Source organism: Oryzias latipes, chromosome 23, assembly GCF_002234675.1.
Source record: "Oryzias latipes chromosome 23, ASM223467v1".
Lineage (NCBI taxonomy): Eukaryota > Metazoa > Chordata > Actinopteri > Beloniformes > Adrianichthyidae > Oryzias > Oryzias latipes.
In genome coordinates, this window is record NC_019881.2 from 23,442,365 (window position 1) to 23,458,062 (window position 15,698).

At 47.1% G+C, this 15,698-nt stretch overlaps 1 protein-coding gene across 1 annotated transcript; it reads left to right on the plus strand.

Annotated features, from left to right (window-relative positions):
• Positions 1–235: 235 nt before the first annotated feature.
• On the plus strand, positions 236–2,687 carry LOC101167693 (shaker-related potassium channel tsha2). Its single transcript, XM_004086977.4, has one exon. It carries the CDS (start codon positions 333–335, stop codon positions 1,749–1,751), a length of 1,419 nt encoding a protein of 472 aa, XP_004087025.1. The 5' UTR covers positions 236–332; the 3' UTR covers positions 1,752–2,687.
• The last annotated feature ends 13,011 nt before the right edge of the window (positions 2,688–15,698 follow it).

The following is a 15,698-nucleotide window of genomic DNA, read 5'->3' on the forward strand; positions in this document are numbered from 1 at the left end:
TGGATGGGATCAATTTGGAGCATATGTGTGTGAATGGGTGTTTTTGTCCCCTTCCCTCAGTGAGAGAGCGCGCACACGCGCGGGCGAAGCCTGCTTAAAATGCAGCGGATGTGAGCGCCAGAGTCCAGACGGCACGGCAGCGCGCGGACGCCAAAGGTGAGCGCGGAGAGGAGGGGAGGGGGGCACGAGCGTGCCAGCGGTACCGGCCCACCCGCAGACGTGACGCTGCCACGAGCCAAAAGAGAAGGACACGCGCTCAGCTGCTTTCCAAAGACGCGCGGAGGAGTTGAGGGGGGAGCGCCGAGCCCGCGCGCCCTTGTCTGGGGGGGAAAATGACAGTGGTGCCCGCGGAGAACCTGGATGAGACTGTGGCTCTGGCCGCGCTGTCAGCCCAGGATGTGTTCGAACCGGAACCGGCCCAGAACCAGGACTGCTGCGAGCGCGTGGTCATCAACATCTCCGGGCTGCGCTTCGAGACGCAGCTGAAGACGCTCGCGCAGTTCCCCGCCACCTTGCTGGGGGACCCGCGCAAGAGGATGCGCTTCTTCGACCCGCTGAGGAACGAGTACTTCTTCGATCGGAACCGACCCAGCTTTGACGCCATCGTCTACTACTACCAGTCCGGCGGGCGGCTGCGCAGACCCGTCAACGTGCCGGTGGACATCTTCATGGAGGAGATCAAATTCTACGAGCTGGGGGAGGAGGTGATCGAGAATTTCAAGGAGGACGAGGGCTTCATCAAGGAGGAGGAGCGCCCGCTGCCCGAGCACGAGTTCCAGCGGCAGGTCTGGCTGCTTTTCGAGTACCCGGAGAGCTCCGGAGCCGCGCGCGGCATCGCCATCGTGTCCGTGCTCGTCATCCTCATCTCCATCGTGATCTTCTGCCTGGAGACTTTACCGGAGTTCAGGGAAGACGCCAGAGACTTGGAGGCGCAGCCCTACGTGAACGGAACCGCCAGCGCAGACCGGGCGAACCCCTTCACGGACCCGTTCTTCATCGTGGAGACGCTCTGCATCATCTGGTTCTCCTTCGAGCTGCTGGTCCGGTTCCTGGCGTGTCCCAGCAAACCCGCCTTCTTCAAGAACATCATGAACACCATCGACATCGTGGCCATCATGCCCTACTTCATCACGCTGGGGCTGGAGCTGGCGGAGCACCAGGGCAACGGCCAGCAGGCCATGTCTCTGGCCATCCTGAGGGTCATCCGCCTGGTCCGGGTCTTCCGGATCTTCAAGCTGTCCCGCCACTCCAAGGGGCTGCAGATCCTGGGGAAGACGCTGCAGGCCAGCATGCGCGAGCTGGGGCTGCTCATCTTCTTCCTCTTCATCGGAGTCATCCTCTTCTCCAGCGCCGTGTACTTCGCGGAGACCGACGACCCTCACTCGGGCTTCTCCAGCATCCCCGACGCCTTCTGGTGGGCCGTGGTCTCCATGACGACGGTGGGCTACGGAGACATGTGTCCGGTCACCATCGGGGGGAAGATCGTGGGCTCGCTGTGCGCCATCGCGGGGGTTCTGACCATCGCGCTGCCGGTTCCGGTCATCGTGTCCAACTTCAACTACTTCTACCACCGCGAGACCGAGCACGAAGAGCAGTTCCAGTACACGCACGTGACCTGCGGCCAGCAGCATCCGGCCTTCGGAGACCTGAAGGGGAGCGACAGCAGAGCGTCGCTGTCCCGGTCCGAGGACGCAGACTCCATCAAGTACACCAACTGCAGCCCGCACAAAGGCGCGCTCACCGACGTCTGATCGCCTTTACGCACGAGCTGCGCGCACAGTTCCCGCCTTCATGGATAAGGTGAAACCGGACCCGCGTGGAACTGCTGCTCGTGGAGATCCAGACTTTGAAACATTTAGCTTATGGAGCACTTTACTGTCTTTCATGCTCGGTTCATCCGCGCACGTGCCCCCCGGCATCAGGTTTTTAAGGGTACGTGCGCTCCAGACTTCACGGGACCAAATCCCTCTCACCTTACGGGGATGCACGTGGCTGCGCGTGCACACCTGTTGTTCCTGGATGCAGCAGAGCGGGGGTCAGATCCAGAAATACCCCCTCTGAGGGCAGATTTTATTTTCATCTCCACTGTGCAATCAGCCTGTGAGGCAGAGCGCGGGGCGAAGCGCTGCACGGAGCTCATCCCCGGACCAGCAGCGCCACCGTGTGGCCGTCAGGACACGCTGCGTGTCTTCAGCAGTTTCTATAGCAACCTTCCAGACGATTCTCAACCGTCTGCCGCAGAAATGAAGGACGCGGCGGGAACACAGAAGCCGCGAACCTCCATGTTGTGGAAGCGTCCATGTTGCATCTGCAGCTCCTGGAAAACGATTCTAATCCGACAGATTAGGTCCTCCAGATGCTCCTGGTTCCCAGCCTCAAATCCAGGAGAACAGAATCAAAAGAGAAGAAGCGGCTGCAGGTTAAAATCATAAAGGATGCGCACAAACAGATATTTGAGGAAAAAATGAGCTAAAACTGCAAGAATAAAACTGTGGTTTTGTGCTCCAGGCTACGGCAACACAAAAGAGACAAACAAGAGTCTTATTTTTTACATTTTAATTATTTTTATTTTGTACAAACAACAAATGAGTTAAAGCAAGAAAAAAGTAAACAGATTAAATAAATAATGCAATCACACTGTGCTGTAATGTATGGAAAAAACAACAATATATGTATTTTTTTAAATAGTACGTTTTTATTTTGGTATTAAGAAGATATTTTGAAATCCAAACAAAAAAGTCATCCTGTTATTTATTATGGGAATCCATAAGAGACAAAAACTTTTAGCATTAAAATGATGACCTCATTTTATTTTGAAAATGTTTTTAAGGCAGTTTGTCTTTAAATTTTACGTTTTAGAATTACAGTAATTATAAAAAATAAACAGCCTTTAAAATGTCATTAGGTATTGTAGAAAATGATTAGAAGACTGTAAGCAAGAACATTTCTGTCATCAGTTCATCTCCACGTACCTGAAGATTATAGACTCCAATCAGAAGTTTGGATTAAGCTCCGCCCCCTACAGAGGTTAAAACCTGACATGCAAACTCATCTAAAATCAACTTCAGCTTTTAAATCGGCCTCTGAGCTGGATGACAGATGTTTCCGGAAGTTACTCACCTCCAACACCCTGAAGCTCCTCCTCCTCACCTGGATGATTCCTGCAGGAAGTTACAAAAGTTGTTCAGACTGATGGATTGTGGGTAAATGTTTGGACCACGGAGGGGAACCTGCGGACTCCTGCTGGTGGATCTTCTGAGCGACGCAAAGATGAACCAGAACTCGGGACGGGTTCTGATGACACTCAGGTGAGTGAGTCTGCTCTTCATCTGTGTCTGTGTCTCAGTTCAGCCACTAGAGGGCAGCAGAACTAAGTCAAAGTTGGTGTTCAGGCTTCAAACGTCAGTAGAAATAAATCAGTCCCAAACATTTTTCTACAAGTGACCTTTTGTAAAAGAGGGCGCGGGGCTCTGTCACATGATAGAACCGGGTCAGAGCAGAACGCCCCGCCCTCCTCACACTTGTCTTTGTTGTAATAAGCAGAAATGATGTTTCCTGCTGGTCTCAGGGTTCAGTTTTCCAACCTAGAGTTCTCCCTTTCTGATTGTCCCTGAATGCAGCAGGAGCTTCTCCCAAACTACTGTTGGTGCTTTCATGGTTTTTCTCAACACAAACAACAAAAAGATCAGATCGTCAAAAACCAACAGGGTTCTGGACCTGAGGAACATCCACCGTATGAGAGAGGAACCAGAACATAAGACTCACCCAAAACAATCTGACCATAAAAACAGACCTTCAGGGTTCTGGAGCTACAGAACCTCGTGTCATACCGTGGGGGGCCTGCAGGGGGCAGCAGCTTTGCAGCGGTCACCACATCCATGAGGTCAGAGAGGATTAGAACCACAGGTTCGGATGACAAACTCTGGTTCTATTCAGTCCGGCTCGTTCAGGTTCTCCATTGGTTGGTTCCTCTACGGTCCACAACCAGAACCCCAAAGTAACCCGCTCCATTTCAGACAGGTCCGTTGTAGAATCTTGAGGCTGTTGGGGGGGTGACACAGTGGTTCTGTTCTGCAGACTCTGGACCAGTTCTGTTGTAACATGAAGTGGGCGGAGTCTGCCACAGCTTTTCAGAGAGACCCGTCCGGATGTGGGACAGATTTCCTCTGAAGCTCATCAGCCCCCCCCCCCCCCCCCCCCCCCCCCCCCCCGTGTGGTGCTGGTTGGACACATGCAGGCAGGTACACAGGTTTCCCCTGGGAGGGGGCTCGTGGTTCCGTGCACGGGGAGCGCACTCTGACAGTCTGTGTTAGTGGTCCCCCCGCGCAGCAGCAAGCCCCCCTCCACAGACAAACAGAGTAAAGGAGGATGAAGATTTAGATGAAATGAAAACCTGTTCACACCAGAGATCATTGTTTACACATAAACAACAATCTATTCATCTCCATAAAAACCAAAAGAATCCAAAGTTTGCTCTGGTCTGGACTCTCATCTCGGCCTCTTCCTGTTTGACCCGAGGTCAGGCTCCGAGCGGCCTGCAGCGGCGAGCGATGCCTTCTGCGTCCGCACGCCGTCCGTCTCCATAAAGGCGTCTGCCCCAGACGTGCGCCGCACTCGCCGAGATCGCTGTTATTTACAGACGCTTGATGAATCACAAAGCCTTCAGCTGTCACCAGCAGCAGCTGCTTGGCCCCACACCGTTACCATGGCAACAGATGCATCACCTCACAGCGGAGACTCCCTGGCCGCTGACCCGACCGGCACCGCCTGCTGTGGGGAACTGCCCCAAACCGTCAGACGGGACCTTTGCCGGACCTCAGATGCAGGAGTGAAGCTCCAGAGATGAGAAAAAATCCCAGAACCTCCTGTTTGTTTCCATGACAACCGCAGATTCTGCAGCAACGAAAGGCTGAAGAGTCTTCTCTGGTTGTGATGTGCAGCTCCCTCCGTCGTTCCTTCATGGTTTCACACTAGAGGGGGAAGAGTCAGGTGGAAGCAACATTTCCAGGTTTCATCTGAAATCAAGGAGAACACAGAAGGTTCTGGACCAGAGTCCAGAACCGCTTCTGGACTCTGGTCCAGAACCTTCAGCTTCACTGCTTCCATGAGGGAAAGAAGCAGCTGAAGGTCTTCAGCATTTCTGCCTCATCCACCCTGAAGCCTCCAGGAAAGCGGAGCTTCGTCTCCGACTCTTCTGTTTGACAGGACAAAAATGGACCGAAACACGAGACCAGAGTTCCAACAGAACCTCATTTTAACAGTGACACACGGTGGTGGAGGGAGCATAATCAGGGCGTTTTTGCTGCATCAGGACTCTGGAGTCGTACATGTTTTGGTTTGAAAGCGTCCTCTTCTGTCAGACCAGAGATCTGAGCTGAAAGCAGCAGGAGTCTAGCTTTGTTTCTTCATGTAACCACAAGGGGGCGCCGCCTTAATTTAGAGTTGTGTTAGGAAGGTCACGTGACGGCAAACCCTCCTGCTGCTGCTCCTCTGCTGCTGTTGGAGGAGAACAGAAACAGGTAGTGGCCCTCTGTCCAGGCTCTTCTTCCTCAGCACGTGACTGAAGAGGAGGAGGAGGAGGACAGCGCTGCTGTTAGTCATGACAGGATCAGACAAAACACGTTTCCAGAGAAAACAGGATGAAGCAGGAAGACGTTGGACCCAAAGATGCTGCCGACAGCAGAAGAGAGGATTCACAAACTAAAGGAAAGGCAGAAACTATTTCTACAGACTAAACTAGCAGAGGCTGAAAACCTGAAAACCAGCAAATGATAAAAAGGGGAATTAGCTAAAGAGATGAAATAAACCAGAAAACATCAGAATAATAAACACAAATGCTAAAACTGCTTTGCTAGCAGCAAAATTAGTGGATTAAATCTGCAGAAACGCTGAGCTCTTTAAAGCTCCACGTTTTTAACGGATTTAAAGTTTTTCTGTCAACATAAAGCAGCTTAAAGTTATAAAAACCCAAAGAAGAAGCCAGAGTTTCCTGCAGCAGCTGAATGTGTCACACATTCAAAACAACATGGAACGATGACAAAAACTAAAAGAAAAGAGTTCAAAACAGTCCAAACGTGAGCAAATAGATATTAATAATTCTTCTTAAAAACCTACATGTTGTTTTTGATGATGGACAACATTTAGAAAGAAAATCAAGATTAAATCTACATTTCTTAGTTTTTAGTTCAAACCTCTGTGAATCAGCAGCAGACAAAAATGTAGTTTGGAAAATAAATGTATTTGTGACATAGAAAACACGCTGGGCGGAGCCACAGCCTTCCTGCTCCGCCCCTTTCTGATCACCCACTGTCAGACCAACAGATCCATGAACGTCTTTGTTCTCCTGGTCTGAGCTGGAATCTGGATCAGAACCGGACGGATGGATAGATGTGATGTTGCTGCTGTTTATGTTGCACCGCTAATGTTAGAGAGGGGAATGAGGCGCTGTAAGCTAGCAGGAGAGAATGTAAACAGATAAATGATGGGAAATGAGGGCAGGCTCACACCATGCTAAGAGTCCTGCCCACAATCTAACCCTTGTTCTATCCTAGACACTTTAACATTGGGAGGTGGGTCATCTAGACCCACTAGACAGTGCTCTGAACCTTTTTTCTTCAATGATTTGTGATCTTCACTGGTGTCCATGGATTACATGAAATCTTTCCACCTTTATCCACCTTTGTCATGGTAGGGAGAACACCTCAATGGAAGGGGGGGGTCATAGGATAGCACAAGGGTTAAAGGTGAATTTCTGATGAGCTCCTGCCGCTCTGCAGAAACTATGTCCCAGAAAACAACACAGGTTTTTAAATTTGGTTAAAAACAGCATCATCATGACTGACAGAGCTCTGGGAACAAATAGATCAGAGGGACTTTAAGGTGTAGTGTGAAGGCGGCCAGCAGGGGCAGTATGGGACAGCAGACGTTTACTCCAGTTTGTCTTTGGATGAACTAAACACCAACAAACGGAAGTTTGATCCCTTTCTTTGCAGATTGACATGAAAGGATCCTGGATTCACTGATCCAGGCGTCACTCAAAAGGAAGCCTTTGGTTGGTTTCATGCTCTCCAAGCAACATTTAACCTTAAAGTCCAGCATGTACCCGCTGAGATGCTCTCTGGTCCCACAGAAACCGGACCGGACCAGCAGGAAGTGAACTTTGTGGGCTTTCTGAGCCGATTCTCTTTTGTTTTCACAGGTGAAGAACATTCAGCACCAGGAGAACCCAGAAACACGGAGCAAAACCTGGAAAGGTGACAGACGACCGATCCTCAATGAAGATTTTAGGGAAACGTGGAACCGTGAGTCTCTGACCTTTGACCTCTGACTGAAGTGGCAGAGAAACCGTCTGGAAACCACCAATGGAAGCGTTTCCGCCTCGCAATCCGTCAAAGATGACGCGGACGGCGTCTGTGGTTTTTCTGCATGCTGGGGAGGCGGAGCCTGTGAAGAGGAGACTCAGGAACAGCAGCTCATCCGTGTGTGAAACTCCTTCTGAAATCTCTATTTTTATCATCTTTTCTATGAAAAAGTTCCTTCTTTTGTAGATTTTTCTGATTGTTTGGATTTCTTTGTCCTGAAAACAGAGCAGCTCTGAGACGAATGTTGAAGCGCGGGACACCGAGGCGGGGGCTCACATGCATCCTTTTTTACATCTGAATGTTTCTGATCAGGATGCTGTAGATCTGTCGTATCAGTTCCATCTACCTCAGTTTTGGCTCTTTCAAACAAAAGCTTTAAAGCCTGAAAGTTCGCTGCATCCCTGCAGGACCATGCTGGACCATGCTGGACCATGCAGGACCATGCTGGACCATGCTGGACCATGCAGGACCATGCTGGACCATGCTGGACCATGCTGGACCATGCTGGACCATGCAGGACCATGCTGGACCATGCAGGACCATGCTGGACCATGCTGGACCATGCTGGACCATGCTGGACCATGCAGGACCATGCTGGACCATGCAGGACCATGCTGGACCATGCTGGACCATGCTGGACCATGCTGGACCATGCTGGACCATGCAGGACCATGCTGGACCATGCTGGACCATGCAGGACCATGCTGGACCATGCTGGACCATGCTGGACCATGCTGGACCATGCTGGACCATGCAAGACCATGCTGGAACATGCTGGACCATGCTGGACCATGCTGGACCATGCTGGACCATGCTGGACCATGCTGGACCATGCAGGACCATGCTGGACCATGCAGGACCATGCTGGACCATGCTGGACCATGCTGGACCATGCTGGACCATGCAGGACCACAGCTCCAGCAGCATCACATCTGCAAACGCTGAAACGCTGCATTTGTCCTCAGACTAAAAGGTCTTTTCATTTTTTGCACATTCACTGTCCTGACTAGAAAGTTCATCAAAGGTGATTTAGGAGCAGCGTCCTGCTGCTCGGAGGTCTTTTAGCCAAACATTTATGATAAAAAATGAACTAAAGTTTAACTTTTGCAGAAATGTGTCCTGAGATGAACTGCAGGTGGCGCCACAGCAGGATTTTCATGAATCCTACAAAGGGGTCTTAGAGAAAACCCCTGAGTCTAAGAGGTCCTTCGGTCACACATCAGTTCATCCATCTGGTTCTCCTGCTCATAAACCAAACCAGCTCAGATGAGTCCAAATGATTCTTTGATAAGAAACCAGCAGAGAAGTTCAAAAACAGACAAATGCCAGGATGGAAAACTTCCACTTTCCTCCTGATGCAGTGACGTTTGATGCATCAGGATGAAAACAAACGAAACATGCAGTGAAGTGAAGAAGAACGGCCGCCATCTCAAGTGTTTGGGAGGTTTTTGGACTTTTCCTAAAGTGAATCCATCCTAAATTCGTTTGGTGCTGACAAACTGGAGGGTTCTTCTGACGCGTCAAAGTTCTGATCATTGGTAGACGAGCCAGAACCAAATGGAGGACACTTCCTGCTCCCTGACTCACCTGTACGTCTAAAGTCACCTGATTATTGGTGAGAGCTGCAGGTTGTCAAGGAGACGGCGTGATGGTTCCGCTGCACACGCCGCTGAAGGCGGCGTCCGGACCGTCAGCTGCTTCCGCTCTGCAGCCAGAGGGCTCCGGTTTGACTGATGAGCTGTGACTGATGATTAATGCGCAGAAACAGCCGCCGCGCTCACAGTCCTGCATGTTGGGCGCCGGTGCTGCTGAGGCTCAACGGTTCCTGTCTGCAGGAACGTGGAAGCTAATCGCTCCTTTCTAGCTGATCTTCAGATTTTCTCCATCCATCGTTCTCCGAACCCGCTGGATCTCTTTCAGGGTCATGAGTCTGCAGATTAAATCTTTTGATAATTTAGGGTTTCTCATGACGGACACATCAGAAGGGTCTTCCTCAGCCTCATCTTCATCGCAGATCAGCTTCAGTCAGCTAGAAGGGATTCAACCGAATGGATAAAATATGCGACAAAGTCCGCAGAATCCGCAGTGACTGGATGTAAAATAAACAGATCTTCAGCTAAGAGTTTAAATACAAATCATTTCTGGAGGAAAAACGTTTCAAAAACCTTTGATTGGATGATTCACAGCTGAGAGGCAAAGAAGAAAGAATCAAGAAAAGTGCTGAGGTCGTCTCTATTATTCTGTTTTATCTCAGCGACATGAACTGCCTCCATATCTAACTGTCAGATGATGAAACATCCTCCTCATGAAATAGGACGCTAAAATACGTTTCTATAACTAATCCAGTTTTATTTTTCTCACAAGACAGTCGAGGTGGAAATTCTCCAGAATCCGAATTGATAAACTCCATCAGTTCTCCATCCATCCATCGTCAGAACCAACCTTCGGTTCTAAAAGAAATCCATTCCAGAGGAACATCAGCAGTTCAGTCAGAGCCAGATCAGAAACCAGGACTCAGCTCAGTGTTTGGGAAAGGATGAAGAAAATCCAGTTGAATTATTCATCTACAAGCAATAAGTCAAATGAAAATCATCCTCAGCAAAGATGATGTTTCTGTTATCTGTGCATTAACCCTCATGGTGCCTTAATGACCTCATCGTTTTGGTTCCTGTCAGTCATTTCAATAATCAAAGGGATGGAAGATATTTGCATGGTATGAATACATACTAATGGATGGGAGAACATAAAGTCATGTAATTATGTACTCATGTAATGAATGTATAGTTAGTCTTCCGGATAAGAAAAAGAGGAATAAAGTGTTGAATATTATAGAACCCCAATGAGGACAAGACTGCTGATGATTTTATCATCAAACTATTTGATTTATTTTGGAATATTTTTTGCCTTGTAAAAACAATAACAACTTATTTTTATAGTGAGAATAACGCATAATTGTTGAATTAATCTCAGAAATGTGATGAGGACAGTAAATATGAGGTTCTAAGGATGTAAAGCTTGCAGCTATTTGCCCTCATGGACGGTTTATGTTTATTTATTTGTATATTTATTTTGCAATCTTTTTGTTTGAAAACTTGAGAGCAGCACTTTGTTCATTTCTGTTGTCTTGAACGTTTCCTGCACTGTTATGTGTACTGAAGTAAGTGTGTGTGTGTGTGTGTGTGTGTGTGTGTTCCTGGTCTTGTGAGGACCTGAATGTGGCAGCTCACCACGGAAGTGGGGACACGGATGTCATGAGGACATTTTCAGCTATAAATGTTTGATCTTAGGATCTGCTTTGAGCATTTGTTCTCAGATAATCTTAGAGAATGCAATAAGTAAATAATGAAACCCTTTGCAACAAACCAGAGACAGACATGTTTGCACCGACACATTTCTGAACACTTGTGGGCATCGTAATAGCCAACAAACAACTTTTAAAAAATTAATAGTTAAGATCTTTTTGGGTTTTTTTTTAGACTATAGGGGGATTTTTGAGCATAGAGATAAAAAACAAATCCTTGTCAATAAAAACCTGGACAGAACTCAGTTATGTGTCAGCAAATAAACGTAACATAAGTTCATTGGAAACATTCAATTCAAATTTTAATGGCATTTACAGTCCAATATTTTACAGGGCGTTTTACTTTGTTTTTAATTATGGGTATAAATTAATCATCTCTAAAGCTGTTATATTACAGACTTTTACATAAATTGTTGTTTTGCTTTTCTTTAGAATAAAAAAATATTTTAACCCTGGAGAACCCGGAAACGATTTTCTTCTGAGCTTTAAAGTTCATTTGACTATTTTTTGTTTGTTTCTTTGTTCATTTTTGGGTCTTAAAAAACAAATTGCCAAATATAACCCAGTGGGTTCTCCAGGTCTACAAAGTTCTGAAAAGTTTTTTTTTTTTTTTTAAAGACCTCTTTAACCCCAGAAATAGAATAAGAAAGGGTGGGATGATCATGAAAATTCAAATATTAGTTACACTTTACATGATTTAAATGATGAAAAAATGAAAGCTTAAACACTTTTGGATTTAAATACAAAGAAACTGTTTCCAAAAAGTTAAAAACGTTTTACTCCTGATTATTACCTGAGCTGTTCATCCTGTTGTTTCCTGCTTCTGTCCAGACAAACATTTCTGTCTGAAAAGCCTCTGTTTTTGAGTGAAAATGAACTATTTTTGTTCAGTTGAGTGTCCGTGTGTCTCTGTGTGACCAAAATGAGGTTAAATTGATGAAAAACTACAAGCTGTTTCTATTAAATGTTAGATCTATTTACCGAATATGCATATCAGAATTGTTCTGATTAATAATAATAATAGTTCAACAACATTTAATGTGGCCTTTTTATGTTCTGCAATGTTGTAAATGATTGATGAAATGTGATTATCAAAGTAAACAAGGCTTTATGTTTTTACTAAGTATGTTAAATAAACGACTGAACTGTGGCTCCACGCGTCTGGAATGTTTCTGCACTTTGAGGAGACGCCATTCCTTCACATGGAAAATCAAGTTCTTTGAAAAACGTGTTAAATTTACAAACGTTTGAGCCGAGATGAATTCAAACTCCTGACTCATCTGTGAAAACCTTCTGCTGAAGGATTTTAGTGGTTTCTTTGGAAAGGGACACATTAAAACATTTGATGACTGATGCGAACAACTCCCCACACGTTCCACATCATGAATCATCTTCACTGATATTCTACAGACATTGCATGTTGCTACAAAATCTTAAAGCATGGAGAAAGAGGCCATATTTTCTGTTTCTGCACTTTATTTCAAACTGTCAGGTGATCTGGACGTGAACTGCGACCTTCGTGTGCAAAAAATGGTATGTTTTTTTTAACTGAAAAATGGTCATCCAATAACTTATAGTCTACAAAAAGAAGTTCTTTCTGACTTCTTGGTTCTTCTGTTAGTCTTTTCTTTGTTTCCTTTTCGCATTCCTTTTGATGTTCTGTTTTTCGTGTGATGAAGGCGCGCCCTGTTTCTCCGATGTATGTTTTGTTGCACGTGTGACATGGTATTTCATAAAGACATTGCATTTCTTATTTTGTTCAATCTTGTCTTTTGGACAAGAGCAAGATGACAACAGGCATCTCAAGAAAACATGAAATCATCAATAACGGACCACTGCAAACAAGAAAACCACATCATGGACTGGGAAAAGGCCAAAGTCCTCCGCACTGAAGACAACAGACGCCGCAGATGGATCCTGGAGGCGGTGGAGATCCGAAAGCGAGCCCACATTTCCATGAACCAGGATGAGGGGGCCTTCCAGCTCTCTCTCACCTTGAGCAACATCCTCTAGCAGCAAACGGACATCAAGGGGCGGAGTCGCCTGTCAAAGTTTGACAGGTCACTCAGTCACAATCATCTGTTTTTATAAACGTCACACACCACCACCTGATGACGACTCTGACCAAGACGGAAGACGTCCGTCTAAACATGTCAGGTATGTGAAAAACACAACCCGTCCCGATAACGGAAGAACCAAGAAGTCCGTTAATAATACAGACACTATGAACTTTATTGAACTAAGAAGTTCTTTCTCCTAAATGATAGAACGTTTGCTGCAACGGTTGTTTAGTTTGAAATCCTTCAGTTCTGGTCTGTTCTATTGATTGTTCTTCAGGACAGTTTGGACAGTTTGTTGTTTTTGGATTTCACTGAATTAAATTCTAACCACTGTGAATCTTTTCTCATGTTCTAATACTTCCTGCTCTGTTCTGTAGTGCATTGAATCAACCTTATCAATAACCTGATGATCTTGAGCCAAAAAAATGATCAACATGTGATCAATGATACTATTGTTGATGGTAACAACTGTTTTCTTGAAAACGTTTGTCTTCTCCGTGTCCCACTTTGACCTTTAGGTCTGCTCCTATGTCTCAGAGGGTTCTGCCGTTTCATTTTTCCGTCACTTCATTGGTTCCTGTGTAGAACAGAACCTCCAAACCAAACAAGATCAAAAGGAAAGCAGTGAGTCCTGGTTCCAGCGTTCTCACAGAGCTGCTCTGTTCCTCTGAGGGTTGCGGTGAGGATCTCGTCTTCCAGCCGTTTGACTCCGTTCTTCAGAGTCCAGCAGAGATCTGCTCTTCAGGTTCTCCTCATTCACAAATGATGAATCAGATCTGTTTCATAGCAGCATCTCCTTGTGAAGTGGACCACTGCGCGGCGGGATTTGGCTCGACCACTAGATGAGCACACATGCTGGGAATTTTTTTGTGAAACCATTTTCGTTTCCCATGAATTCTGGAGCAGCTCAGAGGAAATCTGGAGTCGACCTCCAGAAACTTGGCGGCTGCGTTCTGCAGCTCTGTGTGACCATCTCATCGGGTTCTTGAAAGGGTTCCCCGGTGAGATCATATCTGGTTCCTACGTGTTCTTTCCGACCCAAACGGCCTGACGGTTCAGTTCATCTATCTGGTTTCTTTGGAACTTCACCTTCTCCTCAGACCTTCTTCCACTGACGTCTGCAGGTTCTGACGGGTCAGGGAACATGGATTTGGACCTTTACAGAGCTGCGACTGAAGCAAATCTTGATCAGGATCATTGCAATCATTTGTTCGCAACATCTGTCAGCTCTTGGTCTGAGAGGAGCAGAATGTAAGTTGGAGAGAACCTGTTCCCAGAAACCCAGCATCTGACTTTTGGTGGTCTGGCTGGAGTCCGGCTGTTCCTGAGGATGTGGAGCTCCAACCAGCACACAGACGGATCATCTCATGTTTCACCAGAGTATGAAGGAGCTCGTTTCTCCTCAGCTGCTTCCTTTTGTTTGTCCTGTAACTCTGTCTGCAGATGCCCTGAAGTGATTCCTGTGTAAAACAATCCCATCATGCTTCAGTGGCATAACTTATCAGGGGAGGGGGAATGACTGATGCTGCAGAGATGTTTTCGTCCTGAACGTCAGCTCTGATCTCATCGCTGAATTAATGATGAGGAGGAGGAGCTTCACCCCTGAGCAGAGAGGAACCAGGTCTTCTGCAGGATCCAGAGTCCGGCACCGCTGTGACCCACAAGTTTCTCTCCTGCAGCACGCTTGTCGGTGCTCTGCAGAGACTTTCATGCAGCTCAGAACAGGAAAAGGGTCGAGCACTTCCGCTCAGTTAGAGCTGCAGCAGAGTTTGATGATACAAGAATCTGGAGACTCTTAAAAACCCAGACAGAAAACACTCTCTGTCCTCAGGAGGCACTGACCCGAGCAAACACATCCATCAGGCCAACTTTGTCTGAACTGAACTCTGATTTGGACCAAACAAGAGAACTCTGGTCCTCCTTACCAGGACCAGGATCCAAAAACTTTATGTTTTAGGTTTTTTGTTAAACTGTTCTTTAATTAATCTAAACGTGTAGCACCTGAAAGAACCGGATTGAGTGGAACCACAGCAGAAGGATGATTACTGATGCAGAACCTGAAAAAAGCTAAACTAGGGTGAAGAGTTCAGCAAGGTCGGCCCCCCCGTAGGACACTGGCGGCTGTTAGACCACTAATCTTCACACTCTGGGCTTTGTGAAGTCCACAAAGTTCTCTGATCTCAAATGGGATAAGCCAGTAATCCAGCAACATTCCTGTCCATTTGAAGATGGACCGTGTTAATCTACCCCCCACCCCCACCACCCCCACCCACCGGGACATCAAACTCACATGGATGAAACTCAGAGTTAAAATGAAACGAAACATCAATCTTTAGGCAGACTCCTTTCGGACAGACTTGGGTCCATCACTGTTGGGGTTTTGATGCACATGGAGGGGGTACCTTCATGGTTCATGTTCAACTGGGTTCTGCTCGGCATCAGTTCCTCATAAATGGGTTTTTCTGCTCAGAATCTGCGGTCCTGCAGCATCAGAAGACACCGTCTGCTTTCACCTCTCAGCTTGCTGATCCAAACGTTTCTGCGGGTGACGTCAGGTCAGGGATTCGTCCAATGTTTGGGGTTGTACCATCAATGAGCAGAGGAGGGGGTCTGCAGAGGAGGACATGTCCATGTTGAGCTTACTCATGTATTAACCAAAGCCTTAATTGCTTAAGCTGTCACGCAAAGGAGGCTAAACTGCTGCATTTTCTGCCTTAGCGTGCGCCCGCCCGTGCACATTAAATGGTGCGGACGTTCAGGACCTGCAGTGGAGAGTCCCTCAGAGGAAGAGCAGCGCTCTAAAAATATCTGTCTGGGATTCCCCGAGGGTAACTGAGCTCACAGGAAACCTGCTGCTCATACATCCATTCATTCATCTTCTGACCCGTTTGTTCCCTTTCGGGGTCAGGGGGCTGCTGGAGCCTATCCCAGCCACTGTTGGGCGAAGGCAGGGGACACCCTGGACAGGTCACCAGT

Excerpts from the sequence above, each read along its gene's own strand:
- LOC101167693 (XM_004086977.4), top strand. The coding sequence starts at position 333 with ATGACAGTGGTGCCCGCGGAGAACCTGGATGAGACTGTGGCTCTGGCC.